This window comes from Passer domesticus, chromosome 21 (assembly GCF_036417665.1).
Source record: "Passer domesticus isolate bPasDom1 chromosome 21, bPasDom1.hap1, whole genome shotgun sequence".
Lineage (NCBI taxonomy): Eukaryota > Metazoa > Chordata > Aves > Passeriformes > Passeridae > Passer > Passer domesticus.
Window position 1 is genome coordinate 5,276,098 of NC_087494.1, and position 15,172 is coordinate 5,291,269.

The window sequence follows — 15,172 nt, forward strand, 5'->3', positions numbered from 1 at the left end:
CCTTTCACAGGGCTTTGTCAGGCCCCAAGTGAGACATAGGCCTGATTTCACCCCAGAGGCTTAAAGATGCTGTTGAACGAATTTCTTTGGTTTAATCAAAAAGCCCAAATCCATGTGGTTTAGCTGGCTGTGCCAGCATCCCCGTGTGGGGCTGGGCACTGGGGCAGGGCTGAGTCAGGGTGGGGTCTCATCCTCCAGTGAGTGGTGATGTCCAGTCCTGTCTCCCATCACTGGGAGTCACAGCTTGAAGGGACCCCACATGCAGCATCTGCTCCTGGGGCTGAGCACAGGGGATGTGGGCTTGGCTCCCTTGGGGTCTGTGCTCCCCACTCTGGTGGGCCAGGGGACATCAATCCCATGGCAACCTTCTCTGGGCTGTGTGGTGGGTAGAAGGACCATGCTGAGATGGAGGGAGGCTACTGCCCCATCTCCACAGGGAGAGAGCAGCACCACAGGCCTTCCTGTTCCTGGCCCCTGCTGCCACTCCCAACGCTGGAGGGTCTAGGGACTTCAGGTCCTGTGTCCTAGTAGCAGGATGGGGGTTAAATGTCCCTCAGGTGCTTCAGCTCCTTCTGCAGCTTCTCTGTGAGTTTCTTGAAGGATGGGCGCTTGCCTGGCTCCAGCTCCCAGCAGCTCTTCATCAGGGCATAGATGGTGGGCGGGCAGCCCTCGGGGGGGTCCATGCGGTACCCCTGCTCCAGCAGCTCCGTCACCTCCTTCAGAGCCTGCCAGGATGGAGAAGCCAGCTGGCAACCCCCTTCCCTGCTCTGCTCAGGCAGCAGTGGGATGTCCCTGTCCCACCAGTGCCAGTGGGGTGTAACCTGGCACAGAGCTCACCAGCTTAGGGTAGGGTGCCCGTCCAAAGGAAAAGGTTTCCCACAGGAGGATCCCGTAGCTCCACACGTCTGACTTGGAGGAGAATTTCTGTGGTGGCAGGAGAGGGGAGGCTGAAGCCAGCTGAGTGCTGTGCTGGGTCCCCGTTGCTTCCCAAGGGCAAGACAGAGGACAGTGACTGCCCCCTGCCCCCCCTCAGGTCCCCAGGGTGTGAACACCCCCCAGTCCCATCATCCTGCCCCAATTCCCACTGCGTGCCTGCTCAGGACAGAGGCAGAATTTTGGGAGATGCAGGGCTGACTGTGCCAGAGGCCACTGTGGGGCAGGGATGGGTCAGTGGGAATGGGAACAAGCAGGGGCAACCCAAGGGTGTGAGATGCTTTGGAAGGACCCCCTGACCAGCCCTGTCCCTCTCACTGTCCCTCACATTGTGTTTCAGGGCCTCTGGTGCCGTCCACTTCACAGGAAGCAATGTGGCATCTGCACCCTTGGGGTTGACCCGGGCCAAGCCGAAGTCGCTCACTTTGGCCACGTTCTCCTCGGAGATGAGGATGTTGCGGGCAGCCAGGTCCCGGTGCACCAACTTCTTGGACTCAAGGTAGTCCATGCCTTGAGCCACATCCCTGCCACAACCGAATGAGACAGAGCCGTGTCACCGAGAGTTCCCTGGGGCTGCACAGGAACGTGCAGGGCCCTGATCCCAGCCCGCCGGAGGAGGAGAACTTACAGAGCAAACAGGAGGAGTTGCTGGGTCGGGACGAGCGCCCGGCCCCGCGTGCGCAGGAAGTTCACCAGGTTGCCCTGACAGAGGAGGATAAAATGAGTCAGGACCAACAGGATGGGGCTGCCAGGAGACTTTGCCTTCTGCAGGTGCTGCAGTGCCTGGCATCTATGATGACTCAGCCCCTAGACAGAGATATTGTTCCCAAATCTAAGTGGTGATGGGTCACACTGACTGAGGAGCAGCCAGGTACTCTCACCTTGCTCATGAACTCCATGACAATGTAGAGGCCATTGTGCAGGATCACTCCCAGCAAACACACCAGGTTTTTGTGCCGGACCTTCCTGGAATGGAGGGGATCTGAGTAAGGAGGTGCCTGCTCATCCCGGGCCACAGGCAGGGTTGGGCCATGCCTGCATGGAGCACTCACGTCATGGCAGCTGTTTCAGCAAGGAAGGCCTGGGCAGTCACATCACACTTGATGTTCTTCACAGCCACCCTCTGCCCCAAGTACTCGCCCTGCAGGACATCTGGGAGAGCATGGGAGTCAGGACAAGCCCCACACCCACCCTCCTGTACTGAGCTCCCCATGCCATGAGATGGGGAGCGGGATCAGGCAGTGCCATCTGGGGAAGCTGCACTGGGGAACCTCCAGCCCCATCCTCTCACCTACCTCCAAACTCGCCTTGCCCAATGCGGTCTCCCAGTGTGAGGTGCTTCAGGTTCAGCAACCAGCCAGCTGGGCATGGGCACAAGGGCAGGTTAGCAGGGGCCACCAGTGGGGCCTTGTCCCTAAAATGCAGACCACAGCCCTCTCCCATCATCCCCTACCTTTGGCCAACTCCTCCTCAGCTGACTTCATCCCAGATTTTGGTTTGGGCTTCACCAGCTTGGTGCAGATGGCTCCCTGCTCCTTCATGTAATGCTGTCAAGGGATGAACAGGTGGAGGTGATGCCAGATCTTACCCTCAGGGTCAGGGTGTCCAAGGAATGGCTTTGGGATGCTCCATGAGACTGCACCATTGACACTCTCGAGGACAGCCCATGTCTCAGCCTTGCTCCCCTCTGAGCATGGCCAGAGGAACACCACAATGGATTACAGGGGATGTGGGGTGCTACTGGTGTGGTTGAACCCCTGGCAGGTGCTGCAGCAGCTGAGGGCAGCTGGCAGAGGCAATGGGAGAGGATGCAGCCAGACAGGATGGGATAGGATGGGACAGGACAACCTTCAGAGTTTTAAAGTGGGGCCAGGGCAGCTGCGAAGGGAAAGGAGTCACCCAAAAGTTGTGTCTAAAAGGAAAACACAAGAGTGCAACTCCCTGGAGAGGAGACAGGGTGAGGGAAAGACCGCCAGGAAAAACTCACTGGAGGGGTGAGAGCTCACACAACAGCCTGGGAGCCCTGTGGGGTCAGCAGGTGAGAGGGGGCTTTGAGTGGAGGGAGACACAGCAAAATGCCTCGAAGTCCAGGGGAGGCAGAGGCCACCAGGGTCTTCCTGCTATATGAAGCACTGAATAAGCAGGGATAGGGGTAATGTGGCCTTTGGCTAGGGACTGTGACTACAGTTGGCACAGCTGGATTGCAGAGACATCCTTAGGGTATCCCAGATCTGCCCACTGCACCCCAAACTGAGTGGGAACCATGAGCATTTGAAGGGGATAGAGAATTACACCAGGTAAAACACCAATGAAAACCACAGAGAACAGGACAAGGACCTGCCTCTGTGTGAGCCCATGAGGTCCTTGCCCTGCTCTGGCACTGGTGGGACCCTCTGCCCGGGTGTCTCACCTCAATCATGTCAATGAGGTTGGAGAAGTACTGCTGGCTGTCGATGCTGAGCGTGTTCTCCTCGTGCACCACGCGGTAGTGGATCACCTCCTTGCCAAAGCTCACGCACAGCACGTAGTCACCGGGGTGCCGGACAGACTCACGCACCAGGAACAGCCCGTCCTCGGGGGGCTGCAGCTCCTGCACCGCCTCCATCCCTGAGATCTTCCCGTGGAACCAGCTGAGGAGGGGGCATTGGAGAGGGGGCTGAGCCGGGGGGCTGAGCCAGGGGGCTGAGCCAGGGGCAGCAGCAAGATGGGGAAAGCAGAGCCCTGCCAAAGCTACACAGACCCTACTGCGTGAAACCCCTCTCCACGGGATCCAGCCAAGCTGGGCTGGCACAATTAGGGGCTCTTAAAGCCAGGTTCTGACCCCAGCAAATCCCTCCATCGCCAGGGCATGGCTACAGGATGCTCTGCCCCCAGCTGCACCCCCAAAACATGGATGGGGGGAACACGCTGGACTCATCTGCTGTTGCAGCTTCCAGGGGCTCAGCTGGGTCCCCCGGGGCCCCCCAGTGACCCCAGCGGTACTCACGGCATCAGGCTGAGTTTGGGGTCGGCGCGGATGGCGCCGCGCTCCCGCAGTGCGCTGGCTGCCAGCAGCCCCTCCTGCCCCGTCTCGTTGTGCCTGGCGCGGTACCAGCCTTTGCCCTGGGGACGAGAGGGTCTCAGAGCAAGGGAAGGAAGGGCGGATCCCTCGGGAAGGGAGGGGCTGGCTCTGACAGCTGAGCTGATGGCACTGGGGTCGCACTCCGGACATGCCCTCTCAGTCAGCGTGTCCCTGAGCACCCACAGGTCTCACCTCCACGGCCTCGATGATGGTGACCATGTCCCCCTTGCGGAAGGCCAGCTCCCGGGGCTTGGGCTTGCTGTGGTCATGCTTGGTGACACACTGCGTCCCGGGGGGCCAGTGCTTCTGCAAGGAAAAGCAGTGTCAGTAGGGACAGCGAGAGCTGGACCCCTCTGCTTCCCCCAGGCACCAGGGCCAGCCCCAAGGACCATCTGAAACCCTGGCTGGGGACCAGGGGCACTGGGCATGAGCCCTCCTCCACCCCACTTCGGTCCTGGGGGCACACCAGGGTCCCCTGGTGCCAGCTGGCATTGCTGGTGTCCCTGTGCAGCCCCGCTCACCCCAGACATGGCCAACCGTCAGCGCATCAGGGACTCCCTGTCCTCTCCTGCTGCCACCTGCAGAAGAAACCAAAGGGGCTGTGGAGGGACGGGGCTGAGCTGGCTTGTCCCAGGTCACGGCTGCTGTGCCACAGACTCCCCTGGCCAGTGCAGCTCCTGTCCCTCACACAGCCTCGCACCACGGGATAGAGGAAAGGGCTGCAAACTCTGCCTGTGCCAGCTGGGTCCTGGGGACACTCCTGTCCCACACATGGATGGCAGCAGGACCAGCACTCTGCTCTCTGCCACCAAGGAAGGGCCCCAGCTCTCAGCAGCTCTGCTGGCACAGCAGCAGCCCAGCACCACAGCTGTGTGGGAGTAATGTGGTTTTATCAGGAACTTGCTGTTTCACCTCCTCTTTCAGGAGCTCCGAGTCACCAGGGCCCCGAGAGGCACCAGCCATGGCCCTGCTGACATGGAATGCAGCAGGGCTGCTGCGGGGGCTGCCTGGCACTGGGGACACAGGCGAGGCTGGGCTGAGGTGGGACTGTCACATGCACTGGCTGTGGGATGATTGCACAACGTCCCTGTGCTGTCCCTGACAGCAGCTGGTCATGCTGGGATGCATATGACAGCTTTGCAATTTAAAATCGTGGGTCTTTTTCTCCATCTCTACTGTCACCTCCTTGGGAAGATTATAGAAGCAGGGAATGGTATGGTTTGGGAGGGACCTAAAAACCCATCTAATTCAACTCCCTGCCATGGCAGGGACACCTCCCACTGTCCCAGGCTGCTCCCAGCCCTGTCCAGCCTGACCTTGGGCACTGCCAGGGATCCAGGGGCAGCCACAGCTGCTCTGGGCACCCCAAGCCAGGGCCTGCCCACCTTCCCAGGGAACAATTCCTGCCCAATTTCCCATCCAGCCCTGCCCTCTGCCACTGGCAGCCATTCCCTGGCTCCTGTCCCTGCAGGCCTTGTCCCCAGTCCCTCTGCAGCTCTCCTGGAGCCCCTTCAGGCCCTGCCAGGGGCTCTGAGCTCTGCCTGGAGCCTTCTCTTGTCCAGGGGAGCAGCCCCAGCTCTGCCAGCCTGGCTCAGAGCAGAGGGGCTCCAGCCCTGGCAGCATCTCCGTGGCCTCCTCTGGCCTGGCTGCAGCAGCTCCACGTCCTCCTGCTGCTGTTCCAGGGCTGGGGCACCTCTGCAGGTGGGGTCTGAGCTGAGCACAGGGGCAGAGGGGCAGAATCCCCCCCTGCCCTGCTGCCCATACTGTGGGATGAGCTCCTTGGAGCAGAGATGACTTTGCTCCTTTGGAAGGTGAGTCACAATCACTGCTCTGCATCACTGCTGTAAACTCCTCTCTGGCAGTGTGGACCTAAGGACTGTCTGGATCCTGCCAGCCCATATCCACAACAAAACAGGGAGAACTGCAGCTACTACAAGGTTAGTACTGGAAGGCAGCAGTTTTGTCTGTAGCAGAAGCCATCCCCTTGCCTTGCAGCCCATCCATGGCACACATGTGTCCTGGTGAAGTTGGGGCTGCACAGGCAGCCGCTGTGTGCTGTTCCCCAGCAGCACAGCCAGAGGCTGCCTTGACTGGGTGCAGCTCTGATCACTTCCAGGATGGTGAGGACCTCATGAGCACAGAGCTTCAGAACAGGGTCTGCTCCACACCCCTGCTAACTCTCCTTCATTTTCTGCTGCTCCAGGACAGACATTTTGGGTGAAAAACAGCAACTGTTTGGCCAGTCCTGCCCCTGTGTGCAGACAGCAGTTGGTGCTGGGGAGGGACAGATCCTCCACTCGAGTACTAAAGGGAAGAGCTTCTCCTCTGCCCAGCTGGCCCTGGGCTCAGGGTGATGGACACTCACCCCCACATGGACACCTGCTGCCAGCAGAGCCTGGACACCAGCCAGGGCCTCACCCAGGCACCAGCAGGGACAGCAGTGAATCACCTCCCTCCTGGTGACACTCACATGCCTTGTCCTAAGGCAGCTCTTTGTTCCTGGAGGTGTTTGATCCATGAGGTTCCCATCACTGGAATGAATGTTCCCACAAGCAGAGTGTGCAGGCAGAAAGCCTGAGAGAAGATATTTGCCCCCTTTGTTTTGGGGCTGTTCTGTACTTTTATGAATTGCTAAACCTGGGTGATTGCAGTGAGGATGAGAAGCACAAAAACATGGTGGGGGTTGGTAGAGCAGTCCTAACCCCGGACAGGAGAGCTCAAGCTTGCTCCCAGCGCACAGTTACCCCGGGCAGGGCGGTGCCGGGGCTGAGGCCTGTGACAGAGGGAGCCCGGCGCTGCGGCCCGGTTCGATGGAGCCGCGCCGCGCTCTCCCCTCCAGAGCAACCCCCGGCGGCACCGGGGCCCCTCGGACACAGGGCAGCTCCTCTGCTGGAAAGCAGGGGACACGGGGCATTCCCATGCCCACCGCGCTCAGCACCGTGCCCAGCTGTCCCTGCTGCCCGAGGGGACAGCAGCGGGGTGGCCTCGCCGGCCCTCAGCGCGCCCGGAGCTGGCTCTTACCTCTCCACGCTGCCCATGTGGGGCCGGCGATGTCAGAGAAGCTCACAGCTGGGCCTGGACTTGGATCCCTGAGCTCCTGGGAGTCTCTGCCCTGCACAGAGCCGAGCACTGCGTCCAAGAGCAGCTCCCAGGCAGAGCCGGGCCCGATTTCCTGATTTCTCTGCTCTGGGGCTGTGATGCAGCGCCCGGGCGGTCCCTGCGCTGGCGCCGCCTGCGCCCTCAAACTCCATCAGAAATGACTCATTATTTGACAACACTGAGAGCAACTTCTGCCCTTTGAGGGCACAGTCACACGCCCTCCCTAGAAGGGAACTGGAGCTCACCAGATCCTCCCCCTGTGACTCTGTGGGGAATCAGTACCCCGGCAAACAGGGACAGCTGCTGTCACCACTGCTGGCCTGGCCAGAGCAGGGACAATGGAGTGCCTCTGGTGGCAACAGCTCTCCAGGGGGACTGAGTCCCAGGGGAGGAGGAGCTGGGCCCAGGCATTCCCGGTGTAATTTTGCCTCAACATCGACTCTGTCAGCCTCGGAGTAGGTTGATCCAGGAGCACGGCCACTCTTCACTGCTCCTCTGGGGGTGACAATCCAGAGGCACCACGGGTTGGGACAGGCAATGGCACAGAAACCTTTAAATGAGTACTGCTGTCAAAGAGAAGCAGCTTATCTGTATCCTGCAGCATCCACAGAGTGGGGAAGGAATAACCACCTCCGCAGTTTGTCATCCCGGCCACAAAACCAGACACCAGTTCTGCACTAATGTTCAGCACTTCCAATATTCTGAGCAAAATGGTGAAAAAGAAGAAAATGTGGTTGTAGCCAAGCACCAGATTCATTCAGGGATCTTGGGATCTTTTGGGGTGTACTTTAAAAAAAAATAAAATGGTGTTTCAAGCTTTCAGAAAACATTGGCAATTCAAGGGCAAAGGCAGTGTAGAAGAAAACTAATCCAAATTAGCAGATACTTTCAGGTCCTGGTTATATTTTTCCATACACAAATAACTTTCCAAAGCCATTCAAGCCAGACTGTATCCCCAGGAGCACTGCTTGCATTATTCCCTGTATTTGTAGGGATGGATCCTTAGAAACCTGGTCTGTTCAGGCTGGAGAACAAACACATGAGTTCATCCTTACAGCTCTGTGCTGCACTCCCAGGATCTGCACCAGGCTCCCTGTGACAAACAGCAATGTTTTGTGGTTTTGGGTTTTGCCACATCCGGCTGTTGTTACGGACATGACCACGGCCAAAGGACTCGGCGTCACACACAGGGAGCCACTCCCTCAGACATAATAAATGGGTTTTCCCCATCCTGCTGCACAGCCAGCAGAGATTCCCACGTGCTTCTGCCTGAGCTGGTGTCCCCTTTCCATCCTGGGCCATGCCACCCAGCCAGAGCCTGACCTTTAACTCACGGAACTTCAGCACTGCCCTCTCCCTTCTCCGCTGCAGCAAAGGCAGCGCCTGGCTCGGTGGGTACTGCTGAACCTCCCAAAGCTACAGAGCCAAAACACCGGGACTGTGCAGCCCTTCCCAAGTCACTGAGTAAATGGGAAGAGGATGGGAACCTTTGTCTCACGTTCTAGACTGAGGCTTTGGCTACTCGCCAGTTTTCCTCCTGGCATTCTGCATTTGGGCCAGGGAGAGCAAGGCTCAACATCCTACAGAACAAATTACTGAGCAGTGCCATTCCTGGCAAAATCCAAGTTATCCAAAGGAGCAGAGTTTAGAGGTGCAGAGATGGGCAACAATATTCATCAGGAAGAGTACACATTTTGTACAAAAAACACACCTCCTGTCACCTCAGCAGGATCTGGGCATTAGCAATCCCAGACCCACAGGCTCTCTTTTGGCAACTCAACCCCTTTCAGTCCTCTTGACTTGGGATTCACCAGAAATGTACCTTCCAGCCTGAGGAGTCTGCCCTGCATTTCAAACCTTCAAAAAGGGAACCAGAAAAGGGCAATAAGTCATAAAAGCAGACATGTCTTTGACATTCAATCTCCAGCATTTAAAGGGAACGTCACTCAGTTAAAACATGCTTTATCATAGCAAAGGTTCATTTTTCCACCCAGAAATACAGAATACAGAAGCGCAGAATGATTGGTGTTGGAAGAGACCTTGAATAAGATCCCTTTCTAAAACCCTGCCATGGCAGGGACACCTTCCACTGTCCCAGGCTGCTCCAAACCCCAATGTCCAGCCTGGCCTTGGGCACTGCCAGGGATCCAGGGGCAGCCACAGCTGCTCTGGGCACCCCAAGCCAGGGCCTGCCCACCCTGCCAGGGAACAATTCCTGCCCAACCTCCCATCCAGCCCTGCCCTCTGCCACTGGCAGCCATTCCCTGGCTCCTGTCCCTGCAGGCCTTGTCCCCAGTCCCTCTGCAGCTCTCCTGGAGCCCCTTCAGACCCTGCCAGGGGCTCTGAGCTCTGCCTGGAGCCTTCTCTTGTCCAGGGGAGCAGCCCCAGCTCTGCCAGCCTGGCTCAGAGCAGAGGGGCTCCAGCCCTGGCAGCATCTCCGTGGCCTCCTCTGGCCTGGCTGCAGCAGCTCCACGTCCTCCTTCTGGTATTGGGGCCACAGAGTTGGAGGCAGCTCTGCAGGTGATTGTTGGTTTATTTGCAGAGAGGATCATTTGAAAGGCTCTTTCCCCCTGAATAAGCTTTAGGTGATGTCTTAAGCTCACTCTTCTGCGAGGGGCTGTGTCCAGCACTGGTTCAGGCACTCTTGTACAGCTGCATCTTTCTCTCTGCATCACCAGGAGCCAGACTGCTGCCTCCAGGAGGGGTTCCCCTCTGTCCCCAGCAGCCCCATGGAGCAGTGCTGACAGAGAATTTTCCCTAAACCTGTGCAGAGGAAATAACAATGCCCAAATCTCTGCCCCAGCAGGAAAGCAGAGCCTGGGCATGCTCAAGGGACAAGGGAAGATGCTCAGCTGCAGCTGAACTCGCGAGTTGGTGACTCCCAGCCCCCATGTCAGGGCAGCTGTTTTATGGGGACACACCAGGCCTTGGCTGCAGTGTCCATGCTGGTGGGTTGTAGGCAGCACACAGAGACTTGTCCCACATGTGGTTGTTTTTTTCAGCCATCTTTGCCCCTTGTCCTGAGTGGGGACTGCTCCATCAGTTCAAATCTTTAGTATCTGGCATCACAACTTGGCTCCCATTACTAGCAGCACTTGTAGCAGTATCCAATGGTTTTACTTCCTAATTTCTAATGAGGAAATATTTTTGCAGCAGATGAACCTTTTCATCCTCTTTTGATCTGACTTAGATCAGGATAGAAAGTGCTCAGGATATTTTAACCCTTCCTAATCTTTCTGGCTTACCACTAACAGAGGATGATAACTGGATGGTAAAAAAGATCACAATCAAGGCATGAGGTTATGGCAGCACTGAGTGTACAGGGGGACAGCCCCAGCTCCAGCAGAGCTCAGGACATGCTGCTCTGGGTTAGTTCATACAGTGGCCATGTAGTGATGGGACAAGGGGGAAAGGCTTTAAACTGAACAACAGCGATATTAGGAAAAAATATTTCTGGTTATGAGGGTGTTGAGGCCCTAGCACAGGGTGCCCAGAGCAGCTGTGGCTGCCCCTGGACCCCAAGGTCAGGTTGGATGGGGCTTGGAGCAGCCTGGGACAGTGGAACAGCCCTGTCCAGGCAGTGGAGCTGGATGAGCTTTAAGGTCCCTTCCAGCCCAGCCATTCTGGGATTCTGATTCTATAAAACAATGCATCTATGTAAACATCTATGGAAGCTTTGAAATACATCTCTCTCCAATACATTTTTGTATGGCCTATGAATAGGCCCAGAATATCTAAACAGAACCTTCTTTACACCCCCCAGAAATGTACTCTAAGAAAAAACAGCCTCCTTTCACAATAAACAATGCAGAAACAATGTTTTTCACTGAGTTCTAAAAAGCCATTAAAAATACTCCAAAAAGCCTGAAGGAATGTGAAGAGTGATTTGAAATGGAACTTTAAATTAAGAATCACAGTATTCCACAATGGTTTTTTTTGGGAGGGACCCTTAAAGATCCAGTGCCACTCCCTGCCATGGGCAGGGACACCTTGCACCAGACCACATTGCTCCAAGTCCCATCCAGCCTGGCCTTCCTTGAGCACTGCCAGGGATGGGACAGCCACAGCTGCTCTGGGAAACCTGGGAGCTAAGAATTCCTGCCCAATCTCCCATCCAGCCCTGCCCTCTGGCACTGGCAGCCATTCCCTGGCTCCTGTCCCTGCAGGCCTTGTCCCCAGTCCCTCTGCAGCTCTCCTGGAGCCCCTTCAGGCCCTGCCAGGGGCTCTGAGCTCTCCCCAGAGCCTTTCCTTCCCTTCCCCAGGCTGAACACCCCCAGCTTTCCCAGCTTTCAACAAATACATGAAGCTGAAGCCTGTGGCAATTCTCTTGCTGTCTGCTGGTGTCACATCCAACAACCCAAGTGACAGCTCTGGTTCTCTCCATTGCACTCTTTTTCCAGGTACCACTATGACAGCACCATGCTGTGTTACAGCTTGGTCAGCTTTGTTCCAAACCACTGAGAAGGAAGCGTCTCCATGTCTGCACCTCGCTGTACAAACAGCTCCCAAACAGCCCCTGGAGCCCAGGACCCCTGCTCCAAAGGGTGGGGGGAAAACCCCAAACCCACACAGCAAAACCTGGCAGCTTCAGGCACTTCAGGCCAGAGGGCAGAAATCTAAAGTGACAAAATGTTTAAAGGATACACATGATACCAGAGTGTGTGTGGGATTTATTTCTTTTTTTTTTCTTTATTATATCTCTCTATATGTTTTGCTGTGGGAAGAGTTTCTTCTAGAGCAAGGAGTGGGAGGGAAGGAAACATAACAGAAGGAAAGGAACTGTTGCTACAGGCAACTCAACTCTTACACAACGCTGCAATTTCTGTAATGGTTATGGAATCACAGAATCATTAAGGTGGAAAAGACCTCCAGGATCACCAAGTCCAGCCATCAGCCCAGCACCATCTCCATGCTCACCACTAACCCATGTCCCCAAGTGCCCCAGCCACAGTTCCAGGCGTGGTGACTCCACCACTGCCCGGAGCAGCTGTGACAGTGCCTGACCACATTTCTATGAGGTTTTTCCCTATATCCAACCCAGACCTCCCCTGCCGCAATTTGAGGCTGTTTCTTCTTGTCCTGTAATCTGTTACCTGGCAAACTGACCCCAGCTGGCTCCACTGTCCCGTCAGGGGTTGTACAAGATATCAGACTAACTCAGGACTTATTACAGGTAAAAATTGCAATCATATGAGCATTATTTCATACATGCAATATGATTACTATGCAGCATTTCTTGTTTGTAAATCTTCCACCTCCTTTGCCCTCTGCTCTTCTTTTTACTTTGTGCATCAAATGTATTCCTTTAAGATTTCAGGTGCCCTGATTATGTTTTTTTTCCCCTCAAAACCATCGCTTTTAAACCATGCCAGGAGAAGGAGGAGATAAAATGGTGACCCAACTGAAATGAAAGGAGCTATATGGAGGAAATACACAGAAATCTGCAGTTCTTCCCACACACAATGGAAGATGGAATTCTAAGTTATTTAGAAGTTCATCACCACCATTACACCATACACAGAAATTAAGCTTATGTTGCAAAACCTCACCTAAAGCTACAGTAGCCAGTGCCTTTGAAAATATGAAACCAAGAATCTGGTGTCCAAGCTGAAGACTTCCTCATCAACTTTCTGCCCCGAGTCACAGAGGTTTCAGGCAAGACTGGCTACTGCAATTTCAATTTAATCTCAAACTGAATTCCCTTTCATCATATTTAACATGAGCAACTGTAGGATTTTAATGTTTGCTTATTTGATATTGATCAAGAAAGCCAATGCTCTCATTGCACAGTCAAGAAAATTGCAACTGTTAATGAAAAAAAAAGTAATTACATGTAAATGACCTTTCCTGCTGCATATCAAACCAAGAAGAACTGAGCAAACAGGATGGGAGAGGGCTTGAGTCATGCACTGCACAATTTTATGTGCTACAATAAATTCTTTGGTTTTCCACATAGGCAATAAAAAAAATGGGTCAGAGGAGTCAATGGCACGTAGAACCACTGAGCACATGAAGCATTTCATTTATAGACAGGAGGACTCTCCTTTGGTGGGACATCCCAGCCTCTCACTGTCAGTGTGGAGAACCAAATGAACCAGGACCCTCCTGTCAGGGCTTGGCATGGAGCTCAGGGCAAGGTTCTTGCCCCCGAGGGTGCTGGCACTGCCCAGGCTGCCCAGGGAATGGTCCCGGCCCCAAGGCTGCCAGAGCTCCAGGAGCGTTTGGACAGCGCTGCCAGGGCTGCTCAGGGTGGGGTGTTGGGGTGGCTGTGCAGGGACAGGGGCTGCCCTTAGCATCCCTGGGGGTCCCTTACAGCTCAGGATTTTCTATGGTTCTATGCTCCTCTCACTTTGATGAATCCCTTCCCTTTAAATCTGAGCAACATCAACACAGTTTCTGGTGTTATTAATGATAGAAGTATAATAATAAATTAAATATAGTCCACATCTCTCAGTAGTTTAAAAGTGTTAATTGCAGAGAGAATCTTCAGTATCCCACTGTCAGGGACATTCAGCAAACTGGTATTAACTGCACTTCTCTACCTGTGCATCATTTCATTACAGAGTCACTGAATCCCAGAATGGTTTGGGTTGGAAGGGACCTTAAAACCCATCCCATTCCACCCCTGCCATGGCAGGGACACCTCCCACTGTCCCAGGCTGCTCCCAGCCCTGTCCAGCCTGGCCTTGGGCACTGCCAGGGATCCAGGGGCAGCCACAGCTGCTCTGGGCACCCCAAGCCAGGGCCTGCCCACCCTCACAGAGAAGAATTTCTTCTTCTACAGTAAAGAGTTCCTGGCAGCTTACAGTCTCTAAAGCATCCAGCTTACCTTCCTAACAGGGATCTTGCAGTCCAGATTCATCTGTCAGTGCAAGAGATGAGAAAGGAAACCCATCACAAAAATTAATACATTGCAGTCAGGTTTTTAACAGCAAACATCAGCAGGCAAACAATTAAAAACATGCTTAAAAACTATTTAAATAATTCTGAAATCTTGCTTTACCTGAAGTAAGAAAATGTGAAAGGCTGATCAACTGAGCTTTAGATTCTCTGGAATGAGCCCACAGTTACAGCATCTGAGACTTCCCTATAAAAGCTTTTCTATAAATAACAACTGTGAGTGTTCCGAAAAGCAACATGAGCTTTGTAGAAGTCAAGTGGGAGTGCCTGGGGCTGGAAATACAGTTCTGAAAAATCCATAGAATCACAGAATCCCGGAATGGTTTGGGTTGGAAGGGATCTTAAACTCATCTTATTCTACATCTGTGGGCAGGGACACCTCCCACTGTCCCAGGCTGCTCCCAGCCCTGCCCAGCCTGGCCTTGGGCACTGCCAGGGATCCAGGGGCAGCCACAGCTGCTCTGGGCACCCCAAGCCAGGGCCTGCCCACCCTCACCCCACACCCCTGTGCCTCCCCATCACCACAGGGAACAATTCCTGCCCAATCTCCCATCCAGCCCTGCCCTCTGGCACTGGGAAACCCTTCCCTGTCCTGTCCCTCCAGGCTCTTGTCTAAACTTCTCCAGCTCTCCTGGAGCCCCTTTAGGCACTGGAAGGGACTCTGAGCTCTCCCTGAATCCTTCTTTTAAATCCTTGTTTACAAAAAGTCCCATTGTCTTTGGAGAGGATTAAAGTGACACGTTAGAAGTAAAAAAACAGACAAACATGCTTTCCCTTTTACCAAACCTTGCTACTTCTCTGGGCATTTGCCCATTCTTGGGACTCTGCCTTGGGGTTTGCAGCATTTTGAAATTAATTACTAGGCTCCTTTGTCACAGGTTGTCAAACTAGTGGGAATGTATCCACTTTTGTGGGAATTTTGATTACATAAATAGCCAAGTAAGAAATTATATTTGATCTTTTATCACCAAAATGCACACACCCCCAACAAATCAACTCTTCAACTTGACCTTGGTGGCAGAGCTTCCTTGGGATGAACGTCAGGAGAATGAAGAGCTGATTTCAGAGCTCTTTTCTAAAAATGTTGATGTTCTCAGACAACCGAGTGCACGCAGGATTTTAGAGCTGCCTGGTAATCTTCTTAACTGCAGTAATCATACAAGAAATTCTACCTCAAAT

The 15,172-nt window shown here is 54.4% G+C and overlaps 1 protein-coding gene across 2 annotated transcripts; it reads right to left on the reverse strand.

The window, feature by feature from the left end:
* Positions 1–67: 67 nt before the first annotated feature.
* On the reverse strand, positions 68–14,249 carry MATK (megakaryocyte-associated tyrosine kinase). Of its 2 annotated transcripts, XM_064396355.1 has the most exons (14): positions 14,097–14,216; positions 13,923–13,955; positions 4,516–4,572; positions 4,187–4,300; positions 3,920–4,035; positions 3,344–3,563; positions 2,387–2,480; positions 2,229–2,294; positions 1,986–2,085; positions 1,815–1,899; positions 1,562–1,635; positions 1,262–1,457; positions 838–924; positions 68–725 (listed from the first exon to the last, which is right to left on the reverse strand). In XM_064396355.1, exons 3-14 carry the CDS (start codon positions 4,522–4,524, stop codon positions 543–545), a joined length of 1,344 nt encoding a protein of 447 aa, XP_064252425.1. In that variant the 5' UTR covers positions 4,525–4,572; positions 13,923–13,955; positions 14,097–14,216; the 3' UTR covers positions 68–542. The 2 variants fall into 2 exon arrangements, with proteins under 2 accessions (XP_064252425.1, XP_064252424.1); XM_064396354.1 differs by lacking the exon at positions 4,516–4,572 and having other exon boundaries at positions 14,097–14,249.
* Positions 14,250–15,172: the final 923 nt, after the last annotated feature.

Bases quoted from the DNA above. Each gene is read 5' to 3' on its own strand.
- MATK (XM_064396354.1), bottom strand. From the start codon at position 13,955: ATGAATCTGGACTGCAAGATCCCTGTTAGGAAG. The intron at 4,036-4,186 runs GTGAGACCTGTG...TCTCGTCCCCAG, and splicing joins CCATCATCGAGGCCGTGGAG to GGCAAAGGCTGGTACCGCGC. The intron at 2,086-2,228 runs GTAGGTGAGAGG...ATGCTCTCCCAG, and splicing joins TGGGCAAGGCGAGTTTGGAG to ATGTCCTGCAGGGCGAGTAC.